General features: G+C 38.1%; 1 protein-coding gene across 2 annotated transcripts in view; it reads left to right on the forward strand.

Moving 5' to 3' along the window:
- Nucleotides 1-21,761, forward strand: part of Papola (poly(A) polymerase alpha) — a 52,713-nt gene that overhangs the window by 27,185 nt on the left and 3,767 nt on the right. For both annotated transcript variants that reach the window (XM_050154616.1, XM_050154617.1), the window contains 10 exons: nucleotides 969-1,089; nucleotides 1,941-2,025; nucleotides 7,315-7,368; nucleotides 7,771-7,890; nucleotides 9,657-9,766; nucleotides 11,735-11,856; nucleotides 13,937-14,079; nucleotides 16,667-16,767; nucleotides 17,235-17,455; nucleotides 21,523-21,585. In XM_050154616.1, the coding sequence (XP_050010573.1) occupies nucleotides 969-1,089; nucleotides 1,941-2,025; nucleotides 7,315-7,368; nucleotides 7,771-7,890; nucleotides 9,657-9,766; nucleotides 11,735-11,856; nucleotides 13,937-14,079; nucleotides 16,667-16,767; nucleotides 17,235-17,455; nucleotides 21,523-21,585 (1,140 nt within the window). The remainder of the gene's footprint in view (nucleotides 1-968; nucleotides 1,090-1,940; nucleotides 2,026-7,314; nucleotides 7,369-7,770; nucleotides 7,891-9,656; nucleotides 9,767-11,734; nucleotides 11,857-13,936; nucleotides 14,080-16,666; nucleotides 16,768-17,234; nucleotides 17,456-21,522; nucleotides 21,586-21,761) is intronic.

Genomic DNA, 21,761 nt, shown 5'->3' on the forward strand with positions numbered 1-21,761 from the left:
CTATTTTGTAAGTCAAAGTTGTGGGTGTTTGTGCTTTAAAAAAATAATAAAAGGATACTAAAAATCCCTGTATATTTTTTATTTGATCTAAGTACTTTGTTCAGATTGACTTGCAGAAAGCTCTTGCGTAGTGTTTCTATGTAGCAGATGGCTCCTAAGCACTATTGCAGTGCCTGTGCTATAATTGTGAAAAGATGTTTAGATGCTTCAGAGCTGCAGAAGTGTGTTGGCTAAGGAAGAGCATCCGTTTTGTTGAGAAGTGTCACGTAGCATTTACTGCCTATACTTTCTAGGTGTTAGTAACATGAGCTTTATTGATTAATTAATAAAAGGAATTAATTTAAATCAAAACTTTCTATGTTTTTGACATTACAAGTTTTTAAAAATTAGTTTGTTATTTATTACAGTATCAAAGTCTTTTAATTTCAGTCAGGCTCAGCCCCAAACTGTGTGCTTTCATGTTGCCTAAGCTTGAAGGCGTTTAAGGGAGAGTGAGTTGTAGTTGCTTCTGTGGTGATGAACTCTTTAGTGTACAGGTGAGCAGTCACTAAATCAGCCTGTTGTCTCAACAGCCCAGAGCTGTTCTGCCCTGTGCTAATAAAAACTGAGTTTTATAAGTAAGAACACTTAAAAGTGTAATTCTGCAGGCATCCTCATTTATGCTGCTGAATAAGGAAAAGCAGTAGATTTACAACTACATCTTTTTGTTTTGCTTTGTTTTTGCCCAGCAGGTGCACGCAGTCAGGTTTCAAGGTAGTCGTGCCTCCAGCATGGGAACAGACTATTGGCTAGATCTCTCATTCTGTAAAAAGTTTCTATAAAACAGTCTCCTGACATGGTTTTTATTTCTCAACTCCAGCTTTGAATGAAGTAAAATGTAATCATTGGTTCAATTTAACAAGGGGTAAAAGTCCAAGTGTCTGTTGTATATATACTTGAAGAAACTGATTGGCTGTTGTTGTATGTAGGTAAACCCCAGTGATAGGTACCATCTTATGCCTATAATTACACCAGCATACCCACAGCAGAACTCCACGTACAATGTGTCCGTTTCAACACGGATGGTCATGGTTGAGGAGTTTAAACAAGGTAAGTGTTTCTGATTCTGCTCTACTTTATACACGAAGGGTCTGCCTACTGTTACAGACCCAATAGTTAGCTAGTTGTGTGATTTAACTGAATTGCCAAACCGGATTTGTGCATTTATTTTTGATGACATTGCAGAGTAACAATTTTTATAAGCAGAATTGTTGGAAAATGAAGGCACATTTAAGATGTGTACTTCTGGCTTCTTTGAAGGCTGTGTCATCAGAGTCGATGCCATATAGCCTTTATGAGTGACACAAGGGATGGATGGGATTTACATTTCCAGGAAAGAACTTGGAGGGTGGTTGGGGCCCAAAACGCTGCCTTTGAGAAGACCCTTGACTTCGGGCCCCAGTTTATTTTAAATTTAAAACTATTACTAATTGCTATCTTAATTCCTCAAAGAATCAAGGTGGCTGAAGGCATCGGGTAGAAAAGGCCAAAAGGCCGTGTACAGTATTCAGCCTTAAGTTGACTAACTCTTGACTTCACGTAAGAAAGCTTTTTAACAGGAAAGGTTCTTGTCTATTAGAGATAGCAATAACTTGTTTGAAAAAGTCAGGAACATTATGTGGGTGACTTTTCTTTCAGGTAACTACTGTGCTTCTGTTTGAGCAAGCCTTCCTGTGAGCATGACATTTTATTAATAATGGCCCTTTACCGGGAATGTGGTTCTCAGAAAATTTTCCAGTGCTTTTGAAAAACGTGTAAAATGTGCTCTAAGGACGTGAAATAAACCTTCCATTGCTAATGTTTAAAATTATAGTGAATGCATGAAGTATGTTTAAAATATATTTAAAATTCTATATTGCTAGGTTGAAACATACAAATATTCTAATATGTTTTTAATTTAGGTCTTGCTATCACAGATGAAATTTTGCTGAGTAAGGCAGAGTGGTCCAAACTTTTTGAAGCTCCAAACTTCTTTCAGAAGTACAAGTATGTATTTTAAGGCATGTCAGCCATGTTGCTCTTAAGTAGTGGTATCTACATATGTGGTATCTCTTGCCAGGTTAGTGAACTCTGGAGTCTCTTCAATGTCTGTAGTTTTCCTTACTGTCACAAAGGACTTAGCATTTTTAGTAACTCTGGTTTTGGGCTTTTTTTTTTTTCTTTATCAATAAAATGTGTCATCCTTAGAGTTTTGTTGCTTGATTGACCTGGCATTCCTACTGTGTGTCAGCAACATCAGTTCTAGGAGTGTCACTTGTCACTGTGACAGTCTGTACTTAGCAAGCAGATAAGCTCTTAACTATCTATTTTCAGTTCTTTTTCAAGAAACTTCTTACATTTAATTCTGACAACTTAACCCGGGTATTTAGAACATGCACAGACCCAATGAAATGTCAATGTGTTTGGCTGATTTAATGTTTTCAGTAATTAGCAGCACACCATTGGCCTACTATTTCCCCTTTCAAAAATATGTCTGCAGTTTTCTAACAATTTAAGTGGGTATAATTTTTATTAATGTCTTTAATATAATACTTTTAACACCTTAGAGATTAAAAGCCTTATGAATTGTGTTGTGTTGAAAAATGTAAGTTACAATAAATCTTAAAGAAATAACAAAAACCAAATATGGACTCGAACTTTTATTTGCCCTGGGCTGAAAAATTAGCAAAGTCCCACTTAAATTTTTGCTTTAATGCTTGAGATTTTTCTGACCATTTGATTTTGTGTCGAATTGTGTTTTGTTAAATACTTTGAGCGAAATTATTTTATATTTTTCCCAAATTAAAAGTAAGAATGATGACCTTCATGACGTCTCTGTGTTTTGTTTCTGTATTTGCATGAAAAAGCAGTGATGGAGCCGGTTTAACTGTTGTCCCGGAGCACTGTGTTGTCAGTGAGAGTGACAGAAGTAGCATAGTATCAAAGTGCTTGTGTTTCCTTGCTCATTCTCTAGATTACTTTCCGTTGGCAGATAATTGTTTTTTAATGTCGAGGAGATGACCAATGAGTATTTAACAATATGCCAACACTTGAAAACTACCATACATGAGACATAGTTGCATCAAGAAAAATAAGACCTCAAAGACCAGTGTTCCTCACTTGCTAAGTCTCAAATATGAACACTTCCTTTCCCTGTCTCATCTGTAGTTACAAGAGCTGGAGAAAGAGGGGAACTTGTGCTTTAGTAGCTTCGACTTTAGGAAAGATGAATGCTAGCATGGAGCAGACCTCACTCCAGGTTTTTTTGTTTTGTTTTTTGTTTTTTTCAAGACAGGGTTTCTCTGTAGCTTTGGAGCCCGTCCTGGAACTAGCTCTTGTAGGACAGGCTGGCCTCGAACTCACAAAGATCCATCCATGTGCTGGGACTAAAGGCGTGCGCCACCACCGCCCAGCTCTCACTCCAGTTTTTATCCACAGATACTGCCAGAGCTGTGTGAAAGGCACTGGCAGTTTTTCAACACCTCTGAGTCTTTGCAGGAGTGCCTGTAAGATTTTTATCTGGCAAAGGGTTATTCATATTTTTTTCCGGACACCTGAGGCAATCAAACTTTTACTTAAAAATACTTAAAAAAAAAAAAAAGAAAGATGTAGCAACATGCTTATTTCATAAAATTTTAAATCCTGAGTGTCAGAGAATAAGATTTAATTCCTCTGCACAAATGCCCTCAAGGCACTCTGGGGGCTGTCTTAGACTCATGGAACTCTCAGATTCTAGTAGTTTTAAGTGTCTTCATATGAAACACCAGTTATGCTGTAACCTGAAGTGGAGTTGTTAGTTTGCAGTAAATTGAAAGTTGGTTGAGTTTGTGTGAAGCATGCCTTGAAAGTGCTACCTTTATTTAGGATTTTAAATTGTATGAAATAGCCCTGTTATTTTTGGAAGGGAGGGGCACCATAGAGATTGTGTTTGTCATAAATGTAAACTCATCCACTTTCAAGGGGGGGGAATCATCCTGGAGAAAGGAATGGCATTGTTCTGCAAATTTTCAAAGTTATAAGTAATATTTTTCTCTTGTAAGATTCTTAACCTGTTAAGTAAAAACAAATCCTAGACATTAGGAAATAGTCATTTTAAGGATTATGTTTCACTAGAAATGGGGAAAGTGTAAGGATGTATTTAAAAATTTATCCATGCAATTGGTTGTAAAATCTGAGTTTGGGGCATGTGTGTAATTTCAGTACTTGGGAGGTAAAGGCAGGAGGACCAAGATTCAAGGCAGCCTGAGCTTCATAGCAAGTTCATAATCAGTTTGGAATACATGAGCTCACCTCAACCCCCAGCAAAATCAGCACCACACCTTAAAATAGTGAGCTTTAATTCTTGGTTATGGGTTCAAGAGAACAATAAGGATTTTAACTAAAAGATAGGTTTTCCTTTCAGTGCATGGTATCTGAATCATGATCTATCCAGGTAAAGTATTGAGATGCAATGTCCAAGAAACATACTTACAAAAATCCTTTTTTTTTTTTTGGTAAATAGCTTTTGTAATATAATAACTAAAGCATTCTTAGAACTTTATGTGGCTGAAGTATATTCTTGGCCCTAGAACATTTTTGTATAAGTTTGAGAGAGAGAGAGAGAGAGAGAGAGAGAGAGAGAGAGAGAGAGAGAGAGAGAGAGGAGAGAGAGGAGAGAGAGAACTGAAATTTTAGGGGAAAGTTAATGACAATTAACCTTAGATTTTCTTTTCCTTGGAGACATTTGAGCTAGCTGACATGAAGAGTATCACATTTTGGGGGATAGTCTTAGAAATCCATCTGGCCCAGAGGGATCTTGGGAATTAAATATTAATTTGTTTTTTTTTTTTAAAAAAATAGCGAGTTTGGAACTAGAAAGATACTCATCAGTTAAGAGCTCTGGCTGCTTTTCCTGAAGACCTGAGTTCAATTTCCAGAACCTATATGACTGTTGGCAGCTGTTGGTAATGACAGTTCCAGGGGATCCGATGCCCTCTTCTGGTCTCTGTGGGAACTGCATACACATTGTGCAAGGATATACATGTAGACAAAGTACCCATGTGCAAATAAAAATTAATAAAAATGTACATTTTTAGAAAATTAATTGGAGATTCTTAGTTTCTTGGCAAAGTCTTGCGTTTCTAGTGAACCATGTAATTGCAGCTTACTTAAAATTTAATTATTCTATATTGTTTAAATGTAGTTGCATATAAATTTACCCACATAAATCTCATATTTATCTATATGAAACTAAGTACATGTGTCTAAATAATATACAAAGAAGAGACTTTTAACACCCCCGTTGGATTTCCTGAATAGTCAAAGTATAAGTTACAAAATTGTTATTAAATGAATTATATATTTTATATTTATAAATAGAAAGCATTATGCTTTACTTACTCTTTTGTTGAAGAATCAGGTGATGAATAAGAATATTAATTTTCAGGGGAGTGAGGGAAAACTTGTTGAGTATGGTGATGCTGGCACTTAGGAGCTGGAGGTGAGAGGATCAAGTACCCGTCCAGCTGGGGTAATAAGTCCAAGTTACTGTGCTAAGATTGAGATAGAAAAGCTGTGCTGGATAACACTTAAGCAGCTTGATGCTTGTGAAGCTGTGTGTGCGTCTGGGATTTATACTTGGTTGTCTGCTCTGACTGCTGCTACACCTTGAGAGCACTTGCATCTCCTCTTTTCCTGTGATGAAGTCATCCTTTTTAATGTCTTAGTAACCCAGAAATGTGATTAAGTATATCAGGATTTTGTTGGTTTGTATGATTCCTAGTTCAAGTCCCCGATACACAAAATGCATGTGCTTTTAGTGCTTTTACATGACTCCCGACTATTTGTATTTGACTTAGTTTGAACTAATGCTGACCAAGTGGGAAAGGAATTACTCATATTTCTGTATGTGGACTACATGGCTCCATAGCAGTGTATTTTATAGACACCTCATTTCTGTGTCTTGGGCTGTTGTATGTTTTTCTGTACTTTGAGTTTATGAAATTCTGTTAATTTAGTTAAATTTGACAACAAATGCTGTTGTTCAGCTGGTATATAACTCCTAGAGTCGTGTTTAGAGTTGCAAAGTTAAAAATTTGAACCCCTTTTTTTCTTTAATGACTTCTTCAGAAACACATGGCTTAAGAAAATTCATCAGAGTAGCATTCATGATGTATATAGCTGTGGGGTAGCTGGTTGGTAGTTTTGTCTTGAGCAGCAACATTACTTGTAAAATGTGAACAAGTACCAGAAGGAAAGCTCTCAGACTTTTTGAAGAGTAGCCCATACTGGTATTTTTTTCCTGTCTAGTAGCCACTAGGTAATGATGGCAGTTTCCTTTGGGGGTAAAGTTTTGTGTTATCTTGTTTTGTTTGTTTGTGTTTTTGTTTTTGAAGACAGGATTTCTCAGGCATGACTGACCTAGAACTATCTTTTAGACCAGGCTGGCCTTGAACTCACAGATACACCTACCTCTGCCTCCCAAGTGCTGGGATTAAAGGCTTGAGCCACCACTGCCTGGCTGAGGTAAAGTTTTGCGGAAAACTCAGCCTATAATACTTCTAAGAGGAATATGCAGAGTAATTTATTCTGCTATTAGTGCAAGAAAAAAGGAATTTTCTACTAGTTTAATTGTAATAGCTTTTAAAAGGCATAAGAATAGATACTTGCCCTTGGTATCTTTTGAAATAAAAATTTGGCATTTCTACATTTTAGATAAGACTTTTAAGTTCTGAGTAAACATAGCACTTTCTTTCTCGTAGGATAGCCACATCTCTGTTGCGGGAGTTTATACCATTGGTTTGGATGGGTGGAGGGCCTGACTCCAGATGCAGTTTGGTTGATAAAAACCATTTGATATTACCTGAAGCCTGATGTTCATAATGTTATTTTTTAAGTTACCTTTTGTAAAAGCTATACTAGTGATTACTTTTTTGTCAAGAGCCCTGTTTTTTGTTGTTGTTGGCTGTTGTTTCCATGAAAATATTTTCTTTCAATCGTTTTCCGTGAGTGTTTTTGTTAATTTTGTAGGTAGGACACTCTGCTGAAGTGTTGAGCAAAATTACCTCGTAATGTTTTTTAAGCCTTGAAAATTCAACTACTCTTTTGATAATTATTCAGTTTGTTGTAGAAAATCCAGCTTGCTAATAGTGAAAACATGGAATTTAGTTTACATGATTTTATGTGCACACTGATTACAAACTCCCTTGCTGAATGAATGTTGGTCTATAAATGTGAGAAGCTTATTACATTTTGGCTGTAAGATCCAGCACAAAGCACATAAATACAATAAATAGCATGTTGTCTTTATCTTCAAAGGCATTATATTGTACTTCTAGCAAGTGCGCCCACGGAAAAGCAACGTCTGGAATGGTGAGTAGTAAGAGGAGGCTTTCCCTGAACAAGTCTGATAGATAGCACAGTGCTCAAGCGTGGGGGGCATCTGTTCATAAAGAAGCGTGCACTTTGTCAGAAAGACCCACAGCTCACTTCTTGACTGTACTTTGTTGTTTGACCCAGCTTGCTGATATTTAGATCCTGGGTTAGTGTAATTTTCTATTTGGATGAAGTTGCCTGGTTCTCTTTTCATCCAATTTGGCAGTTTTTGGTAGATCCTCTTAGTTTTATCTTTAGGGAAAGAGTTCAATCATTTGAACTGCCTTGGTATGTGTATTGTATACATACAATATCTGTATTGCCTTGTTACATGAAAACTTGATTTGCATATGAATTTTTTAATAGAATCGGTCATTAATATTAATGACGTTTGTCCAGGGTGGGCTTGGTGGAATCAAAAATCCGCATCCTGGTTGGAAGCTTGGAGAAGAATGAGTTTATTACACTGGCTCATGTGAACCCCCAGTCATTTCCAGCCCCCAAAGAAAATCCTGACAAGTAAGCCTGTTTCTGATTGAATCCCACTTCCCTATCCTTTCAGGTTAGTTGTAGATGCTTTTATAGGCATTTTGATTTTGGAGACGGTCTTGTAGATCAGACCGGCCTGGAAGTTTTGATTTTCATGTCTCAGCCTGCACCTTTCTGTGCTTACAGGTATATGCCACCATTTTCTGCTATAGGGAGACTGTAGCTGGTTTTGCTATTTGCTTACAATGTGCTTGCTTTTTTTTTTTTTTTTTTTGTAAGGATCCATAGATAACCTTGACTATATCTAAAGTTGTTTGATCCTTAATTTGTTGACCCTCTTTGCTTCTGGGTATAACTTTTGTAAAGATGTGTGTATTGGTTGTCTTCCTCATCCCTGGTTTATTCTTTTTGGATAGAATATAAGTCTTTTGCTGATTATTAACTTGCTATTTTTATCAGAGTTTTTCCTGATCAAAAACATTGAAGACTTTCTTGAAAAGAATTAGCATTGAAATAAATTTGATTTTTCTAGTAATAGTCTCTGATGATAAAGTATCTGTTATCTAATTAAGTACAAACATCTACTCTGTAAACTGGGAGGTGTACACCTTAAATCCCACCAATTGGGAGGCAGAGGCAGGTGGATCTCTGTGAGTTCAAGGCCAGCCTGGCCTACAAGAGCTAGTTCCGAGACAGGCTCCAAAGCTACAGAGAAAGCCTGTCTCAACCCACCCCCTTCATTCTATTCTGTAGATCTGTCCTAATTTTGAGTATTTTTTTTAACATTTCTTCAGTTTTATACAGTAGTTTTAGGCTATTCTATCATCTATCTTTGCTTTTTATTTGAAGGGAATATATTTTGATTTAAACTTGTGGATAACTGATATGTGGTGGAATGTGGACCATTGCAGAGATGGGTAAATGTTTGAAAGCAGGCTCACCTTTTTGTTCAGGGCCTTACAAGTCAGGTGGCGCTTTCATTGTCCCTCTTTTACATTTGGAAGTTAGAACAATTGAGAAACTTTGAAGAAAGGATGATCAGAAAGCAGAGGTTAAGGCTTACTTACTTGAGTTTGGTCTTATTTTTAGACTATTATGAAATACATTTGATTTTTCTACTTTAGATTTATATAAAGGAATTATTTGAATTTGGTTTTTGAGATAGGGTCTTGTATATAGCCCAATCTGACCTCAATCTGGTGATCCTCCTGCCTCAGCCTCCAAAGTGCTAGCGTTACAGATGTGTGTGAACCACACATGACTGTTTAGAAAGTATGGACTGGGGATTTGTGGGCATAATATTTTTGGGACAGGGTCTCGCTGTGTAGCTCTACTCTGTATACCAGACTGGCCTCAGACTCACCAAAATCTGCCTGTTTTCTGCCTCTTAAGTGCTATAATTAAAGGTGTGTGCCACCATGTCTGGTAAAAGGACAGATTTTTATATGTAGAAAAATCCTGGTTTTTGTTGTTACTTTTGTTGGTGGTGGTGGTGTTTTGCTTTTTAGTTTTTTTTTTTTTTTGTCCTAGACTTTCCCAAAAAGCATGCTTTCTCCCCTGTACTATATTGAGCACATTTAACAAATACTAGTATCTTTAATACTCTAGGCTCATTACAAACAAAAAAGTAAGAGTGTAGTCTGGGAAGTTCGTTTGTGTAGTAACGGCCTAGATGACAGGTAAGGGGGTAGGCACATTTTGATCAGGTTTTGACTTAGAATTTCCCATGTACTCACCTAGGTTGTCAATCCTTATGCTCTCCTGTATCTAATGCCCTGTGATAATGTTCTTTGCAGGGAGGAATTTCGCACAATGTGGGTGATTGGGTTAGTGTTTAAAAAAACTGAAAACTCTGAAAATCTCAGTGTCGACCTCACCTATGATATTCAGTCTTTCACAGATACAGGTATGTCTACTTGAATAATGAATTTTTAAATGTTTCTTGATGTACATAGTAGTGCTCTTTGTAGTGAGTGATGATGGAACAATTACCATTAACGTAATCCTAGTGGATTCAGTAATGAGTAGTGTGAATAACTTCTGTGTGTTGAGGGAGGCCTTAAAGGTAGGTAAGGCCATTTTAAATTGATTTGGCCACAGTTCATTTTGACAAGAAACAACCTATATCAGTCATCTTGAAGTTTGGGAATTTATGAAGCTGAAACTTTGGTAACTTGTTTAACTAAATTAGATAAAGTGAGTATTAACTCATGGAAAGGGAACAGGGTAATTATGTCTATCAGTCAGGTGAACTGGATTCTTAGATAAAGATGGGATGTTTTAATTCAAAGCCCTTAAGTGATGGGTAGTGTTGTCAAAATCTGTGTGATTCGTGTGTAGATAGATGTGCACAGCATTTCAAGGAATTTGTGAGCCATACAAGGACACCAGTGCATTTACCTGAAGGACTAATTCTTTTCTTTTTCAAACATCTCCCAGCATACACTATTAGCATTTTCACTTTTCCTACTGTTTCTTTTATGAAAACTGATTTAACATTTTAAAAAAGCTTTAAAAAGGGAGAAAGAAACTAACGGAAACAATTGGTTAAAGAGTCATTTGACACCAGTTAATTGTAGTTAGAAGTGAGGTATTCTCTTATACTGTCTACTTTCTGGGTTACTTGTGGTCAGCTACAGCCTATGCACAGGACAGTGAAAACTTGGTGAAATCCAGTGCTCTCTTGCTCTGACCTGCCTGGGAAGTGATGAGCCCTGTTTGCAGCAGAGCCGCCATCTACATGTTCCTCTCTATTAGTTACTTAGTCTGTGTGTGTGAAGCTGTGGATGGAAGGGTGAATGTTTCAAGGCATTAACAGACAGAACTGATAGGTGCACCTACTAAGAAAGCAGTGAGCAAGTTCCTAGAGAGGGAACTGTGCTACTGAGAGGCTGCTGTCTTTTTATTAGTATTAAGTTACTTGATCTTGTCCTGGGAGTCAAGTCAAGGCCCTTATCTGAGAAGCCTCTTATCTAATAAAGTTTACAGTGTAAGTTGTTTCTGAGACTGGCTGTTTGTGTAAGACACCATGGGTTCAATGCAAAGTGGCCATTCTCAAGTGGCTGCTCAGCTTGTGCAGAAGGAAAGGTCGTCTCCATTTACACTACTTTCCTCTGCATGAATTAAACCTGCTCTTAATTAAAATGTTCCCTTTTTTTTAACTTTTTTTTACATATCAGTCTTAGTTCCCCCTCTCTCCTCACCTCCTGCTCCTTCCCATTCCCCCAACCCCACCTGCTATCCTCCCCTCAGAGAGGTTAAGGCCTCCTGGGGAGTCAACTAAGTCTGTCCCATCACTTCGGTGAGGCAGGACCACCACCACTACTACTACCCCATCCCAGCCCCTGTGCCTAGGTATCTCTCCATAGAGAATGGACTCCACAAAGTCAGTTCATGCATTAGGGTAAGATCCTGGTCTCATTGTCGTGGCCCCATATACTGCCCAAGGCACCTGTATTCCTTTGGTCCTATGCAGGTTCCCAGTTGTCAATCCAGAGTCAATGATCTTCCACTAATTTGGATCAGCTATTCTGTGGGTTTTCCCTCATGGCCCTGACTTCTCTGTTCCTATTATCGCTCCTCCCTCTCTTCTTTTGTACTCTGGGAGCTCCGCCTAGTGGTTAGTTGTGGATCTCTGTATCTGCTTCTATCCATTTCTAGAACAGAGTTCTAGCTTCTTTGTGGTTGTGGACTATACGTTGGTTATCCTTTGCTTTACTTTTGGAATCCATTTATGAGTGAGTACATACTCTGTTTATCTCTCTGGGTCTGGGTTACCTCACTCAGGAAGTTTTATTTTTTTCCCCATCCATTTGCCTCCAAATTTAAAGATGTCTAAATGTTCTGTTCTTCATAACATTGTCTGGTTGTGTAGTTTATAGGCAAGCAATAAACAGCAAGATGTTTGAGTTGGATATGAAGATTGCAGCAATGCATGTGAAAAGAAAACAACTCCATCAACTGCTGCCTAGTCACGTGCTTCAGAAGAAGAAAAAGGTGAGGTAGTAAGGAAGTTGGCAGCACCAGCAATACCGTGCTTTGTGCACTTGGCCTGCTTGTGGCCATTCACTGAGGACAACATTTTACAAACTTGTCAGTGAAATCTCACTCCCACCACTGTGCCCTTTATTTGTCTCATGACTATAAAGTGGTTATGTCCTGATTAACACCTAGGTTTATGTGTGCCCATATTCTCTAACCATTTAAAGTTCCATGAATATCTCAGAGAAGGGTTTTTATTTTTCCCCATAGTTTTTCGAGACAGGGTCTCAGCCCATGGTTTGGGAACTGCTGTGCTAGCTTCTGTTCTTACAAGATCACTTACAACTTAGGGTAGGTACATTGATACATGAAAATGCCACATAAAGTGCTGGCCTCAGATTTGCAGACTTCTTGCCTCATTCCCCTGAGTGTTGGATTAATTACATATGTTCATCCCCACATCTGGCCCAATAAGGAAATGCCCATTGGAAGCTGCTTAAATATGAATTAGGTTTTCTTTACTGGAGCTCAGCGGTGCTGAGGACCAAATTCAGGATCTCCACTAAACATGTATAACCCTTTGAACCTCACCACAGTCCTGATAGTAATATGTTAAAACACATGCATTGCGGTGGAAGTTTACTGTAGAGTAAACCTGGAAACGTTGTCTTTTCAGAAGTGAATGCAAATGGGGTATGTTCTTTTATTTTTGGCTATGTGCATTTTTTAAAACAGGTAATTACATTTTCTAGAACAATGGATTCCTATTACCCTTTAAAGTCTTACTATTAAATGACTGTTGAGCTAACTAGTATACAGCTTTAATTGGGTTTTTTGTTGAGGTTTTTTTGTACTTCAGTCTGTATTGCCCTAAAAATAGACTGTGTGGCAAGGTATCTTCTCCACTGTTTGATCTTCCAGGAGAATATCTGATGGAATCTGTATATTTATACAGACTGCTGTCACTCATGCTCAGATGTTTCCAATAAAACACCAGTTTGTGACCTGGATTGCTTTGTGCCTACTATATTTGTATGGCGTAGTTTGAGCCCATCTACCCGTTTGAAATCTTTTTACATTGATCATTTTCTGGGGTGAAAGTAGAACTCTGAAGCTGGCATGAACACTAGAAGCATGAAGCTGTTTTGCAGTCTGTATCTGTACTCACTGTCTGTGGTGGGAAACCTGAATTAAAGTCTAGCCTGAACTACAGACTGGTCATGTCCATGTGTCCTGTGCCCCCTCCAAAAGAAAGGACAGTGATCATTACAGATCTTTTGCTTTCAAAGATCTTTGTTGATTATTTTAAAATAATAATGAATAGCAATAAATGATTTTTGTTTGTGGCCCAGGTTTGTATTCCAAACTGGCCTAAAAGTCAATATATAACCCTGGCTGGACTTCATTCCTAATCATCCTGTCTCAAGCTGCTGAATGTTGGAAGTAAATGTGGGTGCCACTATATGTAATAAAGTTCTTTAGTTATATAATTTTTATGTGGATTGTGGAGTAACTAGAATTTTGTACATTATGCTGGGTTTGGTGTATGCTTGTAATTCCAGCTACTTTAGAGAAAATTGAGAGGTTGAGACAGGAGAATTGCCTGAGCCCAGGGTCTAACACAAAGATGGGCAACATGTAACTTTTTTTAAGATAAGTTTTCTCTGTGTAGCTCTCACTGACATGAAGCTTGTTCTTTAGACCTTAGTGGCCTCTGAGTAAGAGATCCTCTTACCTCTGCCCGTTGTCTTTGGAGCCCTGAGATTAAAGGTGTACTCTACCATGCCGCTTTCTTTAATAAGAATACTGAAAACAGCACAACCTTGTGGTCCTGAGAGATTGTCAGTGTCCTGCTTATAGAGACTTATAATTATGCACCTGTGTTAACAGTCCTGCTAGAAGTTTCACGCACTTTCTTGTTCTAGTTTTAAATTTATACTGTGTAAAAGTGTGCATAAGTAGAGTTCACTTCTTTTTTTCTATCAGACCTGTAGTTAAGTAAAGAGGTACATGACTTACGGAGTGCTTTTTAGTAGAAGTCATATGTAAGTTTGATTACATAAAGACATTTAAATTAAACTTTTCTTGGCTGCAGCATTCAACAGAAGGAGTCAAGTTAACAGCTCTGAATGACAGCAGCCTTGACTTGTCTATGGACAGTGATAACAGCATGTCTGTGCCTTCACCCACTAGTGCTATGAAGACCAGTCCATTGAACAGTTCCGGCAGCTCTCAGGGGTAAGACAAGAGTGCTGGGAGGGGATGGAGTAAGTACTTGTTTGCTAAACATAATGGCAGATTCCCTGCTTATAGTCTTTTTATTCTAACTTGTGATTTCTCTAATTTTATTTTCATTAGTATGTATTAGTTACACAATATGGTAAGCTTCCTTGAAGTACTTTCATATGTGCATATTAAGTATTTTTGTCTTACTCTGCCTTGTCCCCAGTTCCCTCTTTCATCTCCTTTGACCTTTTGTTTTTAATGTGACAGTTAAAAATTTTTATTTTGAGGGCTGCAACTTTTAATTTTGTCTCTACTGTTTATACTTATGTCTCACTTTGTGGGCCAGTGAACCTTTATGAATGACTGTGAGTGCCTTCATCTCTCCAGGGTTGTTGTTACCTCTTTAGAAAGCCAACAGTAGGGCTGTGCCATGATAGAATTCATCTGAAATCATTGTTGCTGTTAGGGAAGGTTAAGTGCTTGCTCTTAGTAGTTTTAGGTAAAGGAAGCATTTTTTCCCTTTGGAGAATTTAATATGCTTGTAAACATACAAAGTAGTTTTAAATCGCAAAGAAGGATATATCTGTGTTTTAAGATTGAGACCACAATAAAGCTGCATTTATATTCAGTGTTCACAGAAGTATAGAGAATGCTGAGGTTCTGTGAAGAGTCCACTGTTTCCTTTCCCGGTTCTTGTACATGGTGTTTTCTAACTAACCGTGCTCTATTGGAAGACTCCAGGCCTCGCTATATATAATATTCTCATCAGAGGTCTATATCTATATATATTATATTATATTATATATATAGGTTATATATATCCTGTGAGTCACACTTAACAGTTTCTGATTTGTAGTGTTAGCTTCCACATTTTTTATATTCACGTATGTTATTCATGTTTATATTCATGTATGTTATTTACAGGGTTAGAAATTAATGTAGGGCCTACAAACTATAAAATAGGCGTCTACTTAGTTATTTAACAAATTTATTTTTGTTGAACACTACAAGGCTTTTTTGAGGCAGGTTCTTACTGCATAATCCTAGCTTCCTCCAAACAGATCTGTCATCTTCATTGTGTACTTGTCTTTCATCCTATATTGATCTTTTCCTGAGTGTCATCACCTGTTGACTCTGCTACTTCTATGTTCTAATGGTCTCCATGGCTTTAAAGCTAACATCCTGTTCTGTGTGAACATATGGCAACAGAAATCAAAAAAGTATTGCTGCCATTGTCCTGGCTTTACTGTCCAGCTTCAGGTATGAATGTGTGCTGCAGGGTGGGTAACCTGATGACTTTGTGCCTTTTTCTTTCATAAGATTAAAACAAAAAACAAAACTTAAACTTTAAAAAAAAATGGTAATGGTAATATGCTCAGTGGTGGTGGCACATGCCTTTAATCCCATCACTTGAATGGCAGAGGTATGCTGATCTCTGAGTTTGAGGCCAGTCTGGTCTACAGAACTAGTTCCAGAACAGCTAGGGCTGTTTTACACAGAGAAACCTTGTCTTAAATAAAAATAAAAAATGGTAATATAATGCTGGGCGGTGGTGGCACATGCCTTTAATCCCAGTGCTTGGGAAGCAGAAATGATTAAAACTCTGTGAGTTACAGAGACCAGCCTGGTCTACATAGTGAGTTCCAGGGCAGCCAGGACTACACAGAGAACCTCTGCCTTGAAAGACAAACAAACATACAAACAAAATGGTAATGGAATAATTGCTTGAGCAGAAAAGTTGAGATGGAAGAGTAGAAGAATGATTTTTTTGAGATGAAGATGTACTGGCATATAAAAACATGGGGGCTTACTGTGTGGGATAGCATGCATAGGCAGGCCTAATACTCATCTTCCCAGAGTCCTTTGATTATTCCTGACTAGTGACTGACTGTCAAGTTCTAAGTAAGATCATTTGCTGAGATGAGAGGACACTGCAGAGAGACCAGGGGCTTAAAAGGGGTTTAAAATAAAATAGTAAAATAGCCACTTGTCCCTTGAGTCTCTGCTGTATACTCAGGCCAGTAGATGAGCTTTGAGATTTCTTTATATCCCTATAGGTTTCTGTTTGCAGACATTTCTCAGACTTCTTACTCTTTCTTATAGCAATTGTCATACTCAAAGAGCAGGTACTTTAGAACCAAGATTGTCGTTAATCATGTTAGACAGTTTTCAGATTAATACTTAGTCAAGTTAGATATGTGTATTCTATTCTCACTGGCAGATTAAATACTCATTGTACTGTCCATATTTAAAGTGAAGAATAGCGCCATATTTTTATTTTTAGGAGATACTTTCTTTTGGTTTTTGAATTTTTTTTTTTTGAGACAGGGTTTCTCTGTAGCTTTGGATCTTGTCCTTGAACTCACAGAGATCCGCCTGCCACTACCACCCAGCTAGTAGCTACTGTTTTGTGTAAAGTGTACATCATAAGTCGTTTATGTTTATACTGATGTATGCATTTTACATGCTTTTTAATTGTTACAAAAGCATGAGAACCTAAAATCAAACAAAATATGTAGCATATGTTAACATTTATAATTGTTGCTAAAAATACTCTAATTGACCCCTTCCTCTCCTTCCCTTCTGTTTCCTATTTTAGCAGAAACAGTCCTGCTCCAGCTGTGACCGCAGCATCTGTGACCAGCATCCAGGCTTCTGAGGTTTCTGTGCCACAAGCAAATTCCAGTGAAAGCTCAGGGGGTAAGAAAAAGGTTTTAGATTTTATTTATGTATATGTGTGTGTCCCTGTTTGTCTGTATGTATATATGTAGGTATAGTGTTTTCAGAGGTCAGAAGAAGGCATCCCAAACAGCCTCTGGAATTAGAATTAACACATGGTTGTGAACCTTTTAATGTAGATGCTGGGAATCAAACTCTGGTCCTCTGCAATAGCAGTGTATGTTCTTAACCTCTGAGCCATCTCTCCAGCGCCCTCTCCCCCCTTTGAGGCATAGTTTATTGTTAGCCCCGACTAATCTCCAAGCTCCTAATGCTCTTGATGTCACCCCTTGTATGTGAGGTTATAGGTGTTGCTTGGTACCTGGCTTTTAATAGCACATCTAAAGTTATAAAGTAAAGTTAAACTCATAAACAAGTTAGAGACAAACTTTCTTTGTAACTTGATGTTTAATGATTTTAGTTTGTATGCTTGTATCTTTACTGTTTAGGTCCATCGAGTGAAAGCATTCCTCAAACTGCCACACAGCCAGCCATTTCTCCACCACCAAAGCCTACGGTCTCCAGAGTTGTCTCCTCAACACGTCTGGTAAACCCATCGCCTAGACCTTCAGGAAATGCAGCAACAAAAGTACCTAATCCTATAGCAGGAGTCAAGAGAACATCCTCACCCCATAAAGAAGAAAGTCCTAAGAAAACCAAAACAGAAGAGGTATATGTGCATACATACATACACGAAAAGATACAGTCGTGGCAGTCCTGCTCGCCTGCTCTTGAATTTAGTGGGGAACACTTTCAGAAAGACCCTGCAGCTCTGCTTCACTGCAGTAGGGCTCCCTACCACTCCCACTCTGGGAGCTGCCACATCTGGCAGTAGTCGCAAATAATACAATTAATATCCTAATTTATTATTCTCCAGTGACTATATATTTGTACCATCTTCTATGGCTCTTTTGACAATGTTTTGCCTTTATCTCAGATATAGAGTTTTATATTCTAATTGGTTGCAGAGGGTAACAGCTCTAGCTGACTACTAGGGATTCCTGCAGAGGAAACTTAAATCCACAGTCCCAGTCCTCAGGGTTTAGTCTAATAACTGAACAAGTTGCAAAGGCAGGTTAGTTTAGGGTTACCAGTTCTCCAGGAAGCTTTTCATCAGTGTTTTAACAGTCCTGTCAAAACAGTGCTGAGATGCAAGTAGTGCTGGGAAACTACTGGATATTGTGTTGACTGCTTGAGTCTTTATGAATGGTTTGTTGTAGTCCTGGAAAATCTGTGCCCAGGTCATTGAGGGTGCCATACAAGCACTGTACTAATGAACTGCCCTACACTCCTTTAGTATTAGTCTTAATATAGTGAAAGTCAGATCTCTGGAGTTACTCCCATACTGTTTACTTTTTAGTAGGACATCACCATTTCCTAGAGGTATCAGTCCCCAGTCACCTGTTCAATGATGAATTCTGCCCTAGAATTTGTTATTCAGGAACTTTCTTTAGAATGGGAAAAAGAATCTCAGTTTCTCTTGGGTATCCATTACACTTTGAGCAGTATTGATAAAAAGTTTCTAATCCATTGCCTTTGTTTTAGATAGAATATTTACAGTTAATGGAGTAACTTAGATGTTGTTACTTGTGTTGCTAAAGTAGAATGAAATGGTTAGACTGTATAAGATAGTTTCTGAAAACTGGTGTGTTTGTGTGTGGGGTGGGGTAAATGTTCTTGTGGTGCTGGGATATAATCCAGGGCCTTAAGGTATGCTAGGTGGAGGCCCTACTACAGAATTACATTCATAAGCCCCTTATGGTAGCTTATTCTTTTAGAATGTTTTTATTTGACTCCTGCCTTAGTCTCTTGAGTGCTGAGTCTTGTTATTTGTTTGTTTTAGGTAGCCATATTAAAGACTTGCTGATATTCTGTGTCAGAGCACTTCTAGGAAGTGGGTTTGGAAATTGGTCTTTGAGGGAGTCTCAAAAGCCGTACTTGGCGGTGGTAGCACACACCTCCAGTCTCAGCACTTGGGAGGAAAAGGCAGGTGAATCTGAGTTTGAGGCCAGCCTGGAAGTAAGTTCCAAGACAACCAGGGCTGTTATACAGAGAAATCCTGTCTCGAAAAACAAAACGTCAACAACAAAATCCTGGTACTTTAATCTGTCCTCAAATTTAGGGTGATCCTCCTGCCTCTGCTTCCTTAGTACTGGAATTACAGATGTGAACCACTACCTGACAGAATCTTTTTAACCTTCACAATAGATTCTGAGTTCTACACCTGATCTCCTTGTGATAGGCAGCACTATGAGCTTTGTGGGGAATGAGGGTCCACAAACATGGCTTGCCACTCTGTACTTGCATTGGTACTTCTGCTCCCTGGCCTAGAGCAGCAGTGGGGTATAAAGTTACCTTTGGTGTGGATAACACAAACACAGTCATTTGATGCTGCTGCATTTCTAATGAGCTCAGCACTGCCTTCAAGTCAGCCTTACATTTACTCTTTTTTTTTTTTAAACTTTAGCCGTGGTTGTTCTGTGTGGTACAGAACAGCTTCAGACTTGTAGCATCCTCCCTCCCTCCCTCCCCCTTCTGAGTGCTGGCTTAGTAGGCATGATCTTCATGCCTGGCCTCCTTTTACCTCTCCCCCAAGTTCTTCTATAACAGAATCCACACAGTGTTATTGTTACTCGCTAGAATTGTATATTAAAATTTTTAGAATCATATCTGTAGTGGAGCAGTGGTGGTGCATACCTTTAACACTTAGGAGGCAGAAAAGCAGGTGTATCCCTGTAAGTTCAAGGCCAGTGTGGTCTACACAGTGAGTTCCAGGACACCCAAAGCTCCACAGAGAAACCCTGTCTCCCAAACAAACAAACAAATCCCATCTGTAAGAGAGTATGAGCACAGTCAGATTAGCTTGCTTGATAATAGGATGTCTCTGATCTCACTGTTTTAAAAATAGCCTCTTGTTTAAACATGGGGCCAAAAAAAGGTAAGATATTATAACTTCTTGCTGTCTCTTAAATATCCTTTAAAATACAGGCTTCCTCCTTTTTTCTTAAGTATTTTTTTACTTTATAAATTTTCTCAAAATTTCATTAGTTCCTTAGAACCAGTTAACACAGTCATAGAACTTTCTAAAGTGCAAGAGGGTGTTGCTCACTTTGTGGGCTGGTTTTATTTCCCAGTGGAAGCACTCAAGGCTCAATGTCTCACGGTTACAAAACTAATTTTAGTTTTAGTTTAGTTTAGGCATCTCATGTTAGTAATTGAGTAAGTATATTATAGTATAACCCTCCTTAACTGGGTCATTTGTTTTCTGTTGATGTATTGGGCATGATCGCACGTGCTGTCATTTCACCAATCAGTGTAGAGAAATAGGAGGCCAGCATGGACTTAATAGTGACGCCATCTCAAAGACGAAATCTCGGGTGGGAATAGGGAATTGTCGTCATCCATCTGTATATAGGAGGGTTTTAGAGATGCTTAGTGTGTTCATGTATCCCAATAAAGTAAGCATGGTAAGTTTCTTCTATTACATTTTATGCCTAAATTAAGATATGTAGTGTATTTTAAAAGTTTTTTTTTAAAGATTTTTATGTATGTGGTATTGGGAATTTGCAAACTTGGACTCATCTTCCATCATGTTATACCTCCAAGCCCTGAAAACTTTATGCATGTAGAAAAGTTACATTGTCACCCAGTCTCAACAGTTAACTACTCATCAGCCTTGTTTCATACATAGCCTTTCTCCATTCAGGCATCTGATTTCAATCATTAAGTATTTGAATGTGTGTTTATAATTTAGGGCATGTAACAGTCATAGAAGTATATGTGTCACAGCAAGATCAATAATTATGTTGAAGTGTGTCCTGTAGTCAGTATTTGTATATTAAACAAATGTGTGTTTTTAACTTGTTTGTAAGAAACAAGGCCATTATTAAATTTAGTTTTCACTGTATTATTTTTTATTTAAGTTACCTGTGGTTTCTGCTTTTTTTAAAAAAAAAAAAAAACTTCTTTAAAACATTAGGGACTAAGGAGATATAGCCTTTTCTATGACATACAAGGACTCACTACCATGTAAAAAGCCAGGCGTGGTAGCACATGCTTGACCTCCCATTATCAGGGTACAGATGGTCCCCTAAGAAGGTGGTTGACTCATGAGGAACCGCACCTCTGGCCTCTGTGTGCACACTCAATGCACATGCACTGTGCAGATGCACAAATGAACTCCTTAGTTAACAAAGTCAAGAAAATACAGTGTTAGTATAGTTTGTAAGACCCAAGGAGGACCTCAGGCCCTGCATTCTTTTCCATTATTGATGCTTTACTGAGAAAGGGTGTGTGTTCCTGTGTGCATGGGTGTTTCTAGAGTGGTTATGCTTGGGCAAGTTAAAGAATGTTCTGTATAAAGTTTCCTAGTCATTTGGTGCACTAATGGGCACAGTGAGCTTCCTTCACTGGGGATCCTGCTATTCTCATTGTAGGGTTGTTTGATCAGGGAACTATGTTTTCCTTAGAAAAAAATATTTCATGAGCTTTGTGGTTTGGGTAATGTACTTTATGTGATGGGATTGACAAAAACAGTTTTTATCATGTTTAAAAATTTTGGTGCTTATTAAAGCTAAGTTAAATTACTCTCTCAGAAGGCCCCGTAGAAAGAGTCTGTGATCTATTTTAAGAATATTTTATCTTTATAGCTTTGAAACTTTATAAAATTAAAGCGTTAATTGGCAAATAATCTAAATTTTTCATTTTGGAGAATAAAGCTCTTTTTTTTAAAAACAGGATGAAACAAGCGAAGAGGCTAACTGTCTTGATTTGAGTGGACATGATAAAACAGAAACAAAGGTATACTAACTTAGCCTTTTGGGTAGAAGTGCAGATATGGTGCAGGTGCCTGTTGGTGGTGCGCTGTTTGTTCACTGGAGTGTGGGGTTTTCTTACTACTGTTTTTGGAGACCTCTTGGTTTCTTTTTAATATCAATTAATGCTTAAAACTGGGAATAGCACAGTCTGTAAGACAG

This window comes from Alexandromys fortis, unplaced genomic scaffold, assembly GCF_014885135.2.
Source record: "Alexandromys fortis isolate MF-2015 unplaced genomic scaffold, M_Fortis_MF-2015_v1.1 scaffold_91, whole genome shotgun sequence".
NCBI lineage: Eukaryota > Metazoa > Chordata > Mammalia > Rodentia > Cricetidae > Alexandromys > Alexandromys fortis.